The 10,721-nt window shown below is 40.9% G+C and overlaps 1 protein-coding gene across 2 annotated transcripts in view; it reads left to right on the top strand.

The window, feature by feature from the left end:
* The window catches only part of LOC122767309 (protein bicaudal D homolog 1-like), a 44,461-nt gene that overhangs the window by 24,650 nt on the left and 9,090 nt on the right, over positions 1-10,721 (top strand). The window contains exons 12-13 of one of the 2 annotated variants that reach the window (XM_044022762.1): positions 3,055-3,136; positions 5,238-6,430. The exons of the other annotated variant lie outside the window; for it this stretch is intronic. Of the exons in view, the coding sequence (XP_043878697.1) occupies positions 3,055-3,108 (54 nt within the window). The 3' untranslated portion in view covers positions 3,109-3,136; positions 5,238-6,430. Of the gene's footprint in view, positions 1-3,054; positions 3,137-5,237; positions 6,431-10,721 lie in introns of those variants that run through there. 2 annotated transcript variants of the gene reach the window in all.

The following is a 10,721-nucleotide window of genomic DNA, read 5'->3' as shown; positions in this document are numbered from 1 at the left end:
AGAAAATGCACAAGCTGTGTCTCAATAGTCAAGGCTGCGTCCTCCAAGTGTGGATTCGTCATCTGGATGTTGTCAAAATGTGTCACAGCATCGCGTCGTGGGATGACGAATTGCAGTTCTGGCCCGCAAAGTATTCTTTGCGGGCCAGCAGCAGAGCCATGAGGTTGGCAGGAATGCACCTTTCAGCTGTTTCTAAAAACCTGAAGATAACGCTTCTGTTCTTTGTGAACCACACGACATACAGGCTCGATGGAGACCGGAGCCAGAGACGAATCCAAACAAAAGAAGATATAATAATTACATAATTACATCAAATTTGCTTTTTTTAACGTCTAATATTGACAGGTCATTTGAACTCATTCGTCATAGTACTTAAAGGGGGTTTAAATATTTTTTTTAAAGATTAAAAATGAGCAAGAAGAAGCTTAACCGGGTTCATTTGTTGTTTTATATCAGAAATCTGTGCGGCGATAAGTTTTGGCTGTAAATCCTATTCCAGGTTAGTGCCGTATTTGTAATAGTAAAGTATTTGCTTATGGAATGAGGAGATTTAAGGGGAATTATTTGACTTGTCTATGTTTGTCTCTCAGCCTGAGATACTGCAGGATCTGCGTTGATGCTTCTCCATTTACTGCAGTATTACTTGAAATAATATCCATCAAATCAAAAATCCTTTAGGATGTTTTGACTGATTAAGGGTTAAACCAACAGTCATTTAACTTCTCGGTGTACAGCCTGAAATCATTTATTGGCAGAGGAGGCTTGAGTGGGCTCGACCGTATAATTTCCCACAGCACTTGACTTCCGTCTCCTGCAAACTTGGAGGATGCAGCCTCGACTATTGGGACGCAGCGTCACATATTGTAATATTTGACTTCATTGTGGGGGCAGTGTTATGATCAGTGTTGCTTCAGGGCGCATGAGCCACCACGGAATCTTTGGTATGTGCTGGAAAAGACTTATTAGAGCAGTCAAACTCTCCCATTATCAATACAAGATCTTAGTAAAAAATAAACCATACCCCCAGTTTTGCACTCTCCTCAATATAAAGTATGTTTCAATGACACAGATAGAAAGAAATGTTGTTTCTATACAACAACCACAACAGCAGATTGTGTGTCTCCTCTTATTACAGTGACATGAAATAGAACGTGTCTGGTTGATGTATCGAGCCAACTGCGGTTCATTTTAAACACAAATTCTCTAAAAAGGCCCCGCCCACAGTGACACAAGAGCAAGAAGAAGAACTCTTGTGTTTTGTTTGAGCAGCAGAAGTGATAAACTTCTCTTCTTCCTCTTTGCTGTTCTTACTCGTTCTTAGTAGAACGGCCTCTTTCTCTGAACTGCGCTGTGATTGGTCAAAGTCTCACATCACTGGCCATATTTTCCCCCAAGGCCCTAGAACAGGGGATATAAATTTGATCTCAAGTGGGCGGGACCAGTCAAATAACAGCATAATGACCTCTGAACAACAACATTTTTCCCTTTGTTTTAGGGGAAAAAAAACGAAGTATCTTTTTACAAAACGTATTCTTGAGAGAAATAAGTGCAATTTCAACAATATTACGCCAAAGTTTACCGTTTACAAAAGGCACAAAACATTTAGCCACAGGTATCTGGAACTAAAAAATTCACGCAGGCTGTTGAATTTGTTTTATGCTAACCCACAAAAAGTTTATTTGTACATTTAAAAAAAGATTGATGCAAATTTTTTTTTTGATATTCACCAATATATAATATTGCCATGCAGAATACTGCAATATTTCACTGGATCTATTTTTCCACCATCCCTACTCGACACCCTTACCCTTACACCTGGCATTATAAGGCCTTTTCTGGGACCAGATTGCAGCACAGGTGTAAATACACACCTGAGGACACTTCGGGAGGTGGTCAGAGACGCATTGCGACCACATTGAACAGAAGTGTGAACGCAGCGAGGCTCCGATGCGCTTTGACTCCGCTCCAGTGAGTGGAAATACGAGCACAGCGAACGTGAAAGCGTCAACGAAACTGCGCCGTCTCCTCCGCTCGTTGAAGACGACTTCTTCGTACAATAGCACGACTTCCTGTGCGGCTAACGTCGTTGATATGGTCACACACAGTATTTGACGCTGTAGTCTGTCGCTGGAAATCTCTGCAAGAAGAAGAGGAGGGGTCAGGGGCAGTGACTGTGATCAGATGGCAATCAGATCGTGATGTGGACACCTGGGACACATGGTAAATGCCAGGTGTTAATGCATGTGGTGAAGCGCTATCTGATCGCTATCTGATCACAGAGTTCTAATGCCAGGTGTAAAGTGGCCGAAAAGGCTAGAGGAATTGGAGGAATTGCAGAATTCCAGTTCTCTCTCAGATCCCTTGATTTAAGCTATCATGGCCGTCATGGAATTATTGATGATAGTAAAAAAAAAGAAATCTGCCTACCCCAGCTTTAAATAAATGTCAAATGTGGTTAAAGAGAAAAAATATAAGCAGAATTTTCCCTAAAACTCTGTACTGCCATGGCAACAGTATCAGGTATGATCACGAGTGCACTCATCAGTTGTTTTATAAAAAGACAAATGGATGATTCAAATTAAATGACTTTTAACACACAGACATTTAAAGTAACAGATGTGGTCTTCAGTGAGAATCTATATATCTATATATATATAGATATATATGAACAAGAACAAGAAAGAAGTTCAATATCAAGATTATATCTGTTCAATAAGGTTTTATTTAGGCATAAACAAAATGAAAGGTATTTAACATAACCTACATGCAATTGTTTAAAAGGTATTTTTGAAGAAAAACCAAGAACATTTCACACATCTACGTTTGGAAATGGGACCAATTTGAACCCAAACACATTGGGAAGGTTTGAATCCTGTTGGAATATCCTGTGTAAATGGAAATGAAGTAACACTGTCAGCGTGGTATTTTGAGACTAATTGAGAATTTCCATCGTTTCCATTTACTGGACGGTCATTGGTCTTCAAATGAATTATATTGGACGTTGGTGTCAATGCTGTGTGTCAGTGTGTCTCTAACAGTGTGAGTCTCTTGCAGATAGTCAGTAGTCTTCTGCCACAGTGCCGCTCCTCGTACCCTCCCCGCAGCTGAGGGCTGGTGTCTCCTCACCTGTCCACAGGTAACAGCTATCTACCTTCACTCTCACACTTTCACCTTTCTTTTTTTTCCCCCTTTTTCTTTAATTTTCACCAAACTGCGGAAAATATTACATATGACGAGCACGCATTTAAATTTAAATCCCAGATTGATTAGAGTCACAGAACGTGTAAGAAAAAACAAACAAATGACACTTTTGGAGGACACACTTGGTGTAGATTTGTGCTCACTGAGTCGATTAAAACCCGATCCCAAACAAAAGTGAAGAGACTCCCTCTGGTCAACTCCCCATAAACCACCAGCAACACATTAAACATTTCAAAGATTCATTATAAACAAGCACAACGTGTCTGCTGGCAGTCTGGCTGTAGCAGCAGCAGCTGCAGTTACGATCAGGCCTCTTAAAGCGACATCAACCAATCAGCTCGCACATACACACTCACACCTGTCACTCAATCAAGCATGCACACCTGCAGCCCATCACACACTCACACACTCACACACACACTCAAACACACACTCCTGGGAAAAAGGGAAACCACAGCCCTGAGGTCATAACAGTGTTTTCCCTCGCCTTGGGCTGCATTGCCATGAAATCCGTTCCACATTTTACACAACGTTGACCACAACCAGGTCAGAGCACGTTACCGTGGCAACATTATACTCACTCAGCATCAACAATGTCCCTTGAGACGATGAGCATGTCCCAGCGCTGACCCTGGCGATTAGTTCAGCGAACTCACAGTGGACGTCTGGGACGTGATTTCACTGTAAAGTCACGTCAGCGTGGTTTCGGCTCACACAAACGCGTTCTGTTAATATGGTTGATTTCCTCCCGAGAATCCTGTCTTAATTATGACACTTACGTACAACCTTGTCGACATTGTTTTCTTGGCAAAATGGACGCTTAACCACAAACCTGTAATATCCTATAATACCACTCGTCATTGACAACCAACCATAGATGATATATGAAAAGATTAGTTGAGTTTTCGGGGTTAAAGGGTGAGTTGTTTTTGGAATAGCCACCAGGGGGCGACTCTACTGGATGCAAAAATAACTCATTTTGAATGGAAGACTATGGGAAAATAATCCTCTACTTGATTTTGATGTAGGCTTAAAAATTGGAGTTCATTATGCAACTGGAAGGTCATACATAGACTAGAGATGTTCCGATACCATTTTTTCCCTCCTGATACCGATTCCGATACTTGAGCTGTGGGTATCGGCCGATACAGAGTACCGATACCGATACCAGTGTGTTATAAAAAATGTTTTTATCATACTACGCCTGCATGACTGTGATATGATGATCATTGGTGGTAAGGTTTGGCTCAGGTTAAACCCTCTAACATGAACGAATACAGCAAATAGACACCATTTACTTTTACCAGTGATATGTTATTTTGTTTTTCAGCTTGTATGTTTGTTTTGACTCTGATCCAAACAACGCGGCACTGGCAGAGCTTCATGTTTCCATGACGACTGACTGGGAAAGGACGCGCGTGACATTGTTTTTACATGACTCCAGATTGTTAAAATGAGTCTCTGAAGTAATGCTAAACTTTAAAAACAGAGACACACATACGCAGGACACAGGTACGCTAGTTAGTTGTAGCGCTGCTCTTTTCGTTTAATGAACGGGCCGCTCCGGTTTGACTGTAGGCGCGCTAATGGAGCTAGCGCAGCTAACAACGCTAACGGAGCTAACTGGTAAATACTGCCAAACCGCCGACATGATGAGCTAACGTTAGCTCCTTGTCTACAGGTGTCGGGTGATCAGTTCTTCTTCATACCTCTAAAACAGTTTCAAGAGTGGCGAAGAAGAACCGCGTCAGAGCTAACGGAGCTCTAATAAATGACGTGGTATCGGATCGGTGCATGGACTCCAGTACTTGCCGATACCGATGCCCACGTTTTCGGCAGGATCGGAGGCATTTCCGATACCGGTATCGGAATCGGAACTCTAACATAGACGCTCTGATATTTAGCTTTAGCATGGGTCCTTGTTGGGGGATTGTCAACCAAGATATCGTGGCGTTGTCCGTTTTGTTCTGTCGCTGTGGACGATCATGATCGGCCTCCCCCAGCCTACCCTGACCTCTCCCTCCTCTGTCCAGCAGCAGTGCGCCGACTCTCTTGGATCACTGACCCTCAGTCCCGCTCACCGTTGAGTGCCTCCTGTCCCGTTTTCCCTCCGCCCTCCCTGAGACACTGCTGACCCACAAGACTCGCCTGGACATTTCTGTCCACAGGACCCTGTTGCAACCCGCCCAACAGCACATGTACAGGGAGTGGCCGGCTCACAGTGACAGCAGTGACTCTGTGTGTGTGTGTGTGTGTATTTTTGTTTACTACAATCACATGACACATCACAGGTGGGTTTACTGTGGTGTCCTGTTTCATTACGTATGATCATCGATGGGTTTAAGCCTTCAAAACGTTCAGCTTTTAACATTACCCTCAACCATATGTATTTGTATTTACACAGTTATTATTGCAGCTTCTTCACGTCACAGAACAACAAAGAAGACAAAGCACAAAGTGAAGCAGAGCAAAGCAGATGTGTGTGCATGAGCTCTGGGGTACGTTCTGACCCCAAATAAACTGTATTCTCGGTCACTTTTCTTTTCACTATCATCGTATACATGTGCAAATTTGAGGGTGGTGATACATTTAGGCACGAGATGCAAATGGCTAGCGTAAGAAAAACATCACAAAGCATCATAAACTCCTGTCAAGATCCTGTCCTCACAACACAATCAAATCAAAACAACTGTTGAAATGACACATATATAAAACTGTTTGCCAACATATTCAAACAATGTGCAAATTGGACTTTTCCAATGGTTTGGTGGAGAAAAGTAAAAATACTAACATTTCCTGGGAATTTGCAACTGGGTCCAATTTGACCGGGAAGGTTAAAGCCGTGAAGTACTGTATACTTTGTGAATATCGATGAAAAAAAATGCTTCATTAAAGGTCCAGTGTGTAAGAACTACTGGCATCTAATGGTGAGAGTGCACACTGCAACAAACAAGCCTCTATAAAAGTATTATTCGAAGGCTTCATTTAGATTTTTTTTATTCTAAAGCAATAATACAAGTACACAAATCTACTAGTAGATTCAGTTTCTGTTGAGGAACTCTTATAAATGCTACACACTGGACCTTTAATTCTCAAGTATGGTAATAAAGCAGGTATATCTTGCTTTGTTACACAACTCCACTGACCCCTCGAGAATGTATATATGATGTCATTATTGGTGATAAAGTATGTCCAATGTAACTGAGAATGTTAATGTTAGGGGGGTGGGACTGAGATGGGAGGGGCTTGGTGGGGGTGGGGTGGTGGGAAGGATGGAGGAGAAGTTTGAACCGTGATAAAAAAAAGACTGAGGAGACAGATCTTTGAGCTGTGAAGAAGAAGAAGAAGGTGGAGGAGGAGGACAGCAGTTAGGTGGAGAACTTTGAGCTGTGATTGCCGACTTTGGGGAGTGATTTTGGGCTTTGAGCTGTGGAGGGCAGCATTGCACCTCTTCCTGAACAGAAAGTATGGGAAGAAGAGGAAGAAGAAGAATAAACTCTCGTGAAGAGACAATAGCTAAAGTTACAAACAGACCTTACTCACCACAGTTGGATGGACTTTACGAGCCGCTCACAGTTCTGTTACGATCGCAATAAATATCACACTGTGGACTTGTTCCCGCTATACTATTGAATCATTAATGTTTTATCTCGTTACACTCTACGATTAAAAACTTGAATTCAAACTCCTCAAAAAAAACCACAACCCGTTTTTATTCTCTGCTCTGACTGATTTACACACCGTGACCTTAACTCACGCGGCATTAATGAACGCGACGAGGACCCATGTTGGAGGCTTGACCGCTCCGTGAGGACTGACCATGTGAGGATGTCACTGCTCCGTGTCTGGAGAGAAGAGATGAATCAGCGTCTGTGTGAGCAGTATTGTGTGTGAGAGGGTTTCGTTTCATTCATGTGAGAGATTAAAAGCACATACGATAACATTTGGTTTCTTTCTTTCTTGTATCCGGAGTGAAGCAGACGCCTGCAGACGGTGATTGATCGCTTCAATCGGGCCGCTTCACACTATCTTCATTAAATTTCCACGAGAGGAGATTGCACTCGGTCCCCTTAGGAGACAGCACCCACTGTCACCCTGCCTGTCACCCCCACAGTAAATTTAGTTTTAGGTGAGCGGCAGAGAGGATTGGGTCGACCCTGCTGGCTGTCCTTAGAGCTGCCTCCACTCCTCCCTCAGCTCCCTGCTTCTCTTTGATGGTTATTTTTTTCCTTAAGCCATCACCACACTAGAGGATTTTCAAATCTGACTTGATTTTAAAAACGTGGGAGACTTTGTAACCCTTTTTGAATGATCCAGTCCACACATGTGGCGTTTCAGCGAGGGATTTGGTACTACTACTAGAAAGTACTAGAAAGTACTAAAGTGGTACTTTAACTAGTAACATCCCAATTAACTCATCAAATTCAAACTAAAGTTTTCTTCTCCAAGTGTGTTTCTCTCTCTCTGTCAGATCGCTTGATTTACAGCACATGTGTCAAACTGGTGGCCCGGGGGCCACATGTGGCCCTCCAATGGATTACATGTGGCCCGCCGACCACTGTGCGAGGTGATGGAATAGAGACTAAATGTATTTGCCGGCAATATTTTTCATAATAGTAATTACATGTAATAAGACATTCGGTTGTAATCATTGCTTTATTAAATGTCAACATTTCAACAATTAAATATATTTAAGCTAAGTTTTAATTACAATTATCCTCGTCAATTTAATTCTCTGTTTTTGTGCATCATACATATGTTATTATTGTGAATCATTTTATATCAAAACAAGCAATTTTACTTTGCAATTCTGTCTAATATCATAATGAATATCTTATAATGACCACCGGCTACTAAATAGTTGTTCATTTATTCATTTATTCCAAATATAATGCAGAAACAGAGGGAGGGCAGTAATGTGGCCACTAGGTGTCAGTATGAACCCATGAGTCAATCTGAGAGTGAGTTCCTCTCCCAGGTCTGAAACATCATCATTAACTGCAGTATGTAAAGCGCCGCATCAATCAATGTGACTTAGCGTTTATATATATACGAGGCACAATTACTAAGTGGTTACATGTAAATCACTTCCTGTACGGAGGGAGCTCACAGTGAAGGATGCTGGGAAGCAGACGACTGTTCGCAGAAAAAGAGCCAATCAGAGCCTTTCAGCTTTCAATCTTTGTCCTGAAAACATTTATTTATATAGTGTACATCATTTCACTTTCACTGTGCGACCCGTCGCGTTTGCTCATCCTGTTCCGACAACGCTTGTCATTCGAACACGGAGGCGACACCCACTATTTAATCGAACTTCTCAAGCCATTGTGATCCAACTCACAGTATAAACCACGTCAAAAAAACTGATTTATGCATAATATAGCACTATCTCTAATATAGTCTATCCCCTCCTGCCATTTCTGTCAAATCTTACACTATTTTACACGCATAAACAAGTCATTGCCAAGAGGAACAATCTCAGTTTGACAAATGAATGACATTTCATTTAAGTGCTTTAATATTTCTGGAGTAAAAAGCTGGAAACAAGCCAGCAATTTTACTTGGCTGTGACTGTGACTAATGTTTAAACCGTCGTTTTTTTTTTGTCGTCATTTTACCATTAAAAGCTGATTTTGTCAAGTTTGTTTGACCTGCAGAGTTCTGCTTGTTCTTGAATCACCAAGTTTTAGCTACGTTGCCATGGCGTCCTACTGTAAGTTATTGGACATCGTATATGTTTTACTGCGTCTGTGAGTGCGTGTTTTGATGATTTAAGGAGTTTTATACAAATAGATTTCAAGTCTCCCTGTTATGTTTGTGACCTTGTGGAGGCAGAGGAAGTTTAACTTCCTCGGGCAGAGGTTTTTTTTTTTATCTGTCCCTGGAACTCAAGTGAGAAGTGGAGGAGAAATATGGAATGATGTGCCTGAGGATCACTTTTGCTGACTCGGCCATTTCTACACTCACACTTTCACGAGGGAAACATTTTCGGACTTGTATTTTATTGTTTCTGATGTCGTTTTTTTTTATTGAAATTCCTTTGAATTGTCATGATTTAATATGAATCTTTTTTTCTTTTTTTTAAAATGCAAATATGGAAGACTTGAATAATTGGTAAACAACCATGATTTAGTTATCATGGTTGTTTACCTTTGTAGATATAAATAGCAAAAGCAAAAAGATGCTTCACTTAGCTCATTTGCATTATTATTTATATATACAGTATATATATATATATATATATATATATATACATATATATATATATATATATATATATATATATATATATATACATATATATAGGTATCCATACATATATAAATAAATGAATAAATAAATAAATAAACATATATATATATATATATGTATATATATCATTTTGTCAAACCCATTTACTACTATTCTCTATTTTGTCATTAGAAAAGTGAACCACTTAAAGGTTGTACCATTCACACGTTCACATGTGTTTGTTCATTTCCACAACGTGTAAAAAAAGACACGTTTAATTCGTGCTGACTTAAAGTAGCCGCGTGGAGTTTGGATGTAGACGTGAACGCGAGGATTTTACAATACACTTAATTATTTCATGAGTGTGGTTTATTGTTATGTGACTTTAATAGTACATTTCAGTAGCAGCTTGAACTCTGGGGCCTTTTATGATTTTTGGCCGTTTGTTTAACTGCTGCTTTTGAAGGTGTGGTGCTGTTCGTTCTACGCCGCAGGACAGACGGCCTCTCGGAGGACATTATACGCCCTTAGAGCAAGTCAGACTGTAAAATGTCTGCGGCGTGAGGGCGATAATGTATCTCATGGACAAAAAAAGAGGATTCTGAAGCCTTCGTTTCCCCCTGTTTTTGAGAAGCGTTGCTATAAATACACCGCAGCATCTCCTCTTTTAGCAACAAAAGTCACAGTGCATCACTGTGATGCTCACTTCCTACGATGCCCGGGAATTTATTATGTGAAAGTCAGCTGAAATCCGGGCATTAAATTTTAAATCGCGGCGCTCCTCTAAAACTTTTAATAGTCTTCTATCCGATAAGAGCAGCGGTGTCGTGGGACCTTCATTAAAGTGGGTTGAAGAGATGGTTCTAGCAGAGACATGAGCTGATAAACTGGCTGCTCTCATTTTCATTTAGAGGCGGGTCACACCACTAACCCCCCATACACACACACACACATATGTTTGTGCATCATTCGTAGTGAGGACCCTCATAGACATAATGCATTCCTGAGGTCACTGGTGTCAAACTGGCGGCCCGTGGGCCATATTTGGCCCCCCCACAATCGATAACATGTGGCCCACCACCACATAATAATATGAAAATGTGGCCTGTGACATTAAATAGCATGTATATGAGCTTGTTTGCCGTTTTAATTACAGTTGTCCACATTATTATTGACTTAGTTTTAAAGATTTATATCTCTTTCTCAATATTGTAAATGTTATTATTGTGAAGGACACAGCGTTCCACATCAAAACAAGTCCTTTTACTTTGTAATTCTGTGAAATATCA

Source organism: Solea senegalensis, linkage group LG3 (assembly GCF_019176455.1).
Source record: "Solea senegalensis isolate Sse05_10M linkage group LG3, IFAPA_SoseM_1, whole genome shotgun sequence".
Taxonomy (NCBI): domain Eukaryota; kingdom Metazoa; phylum Chordata; class Actinopteri; order Pleuronectiformes; family Soleidae; genus Solea; species Solea senegalensis.
The sequence above is the reverse complement of the archived record's forward strand: the minus strand, read 5'-3'. Positions and strand labels throughout refer to the sequence as shown.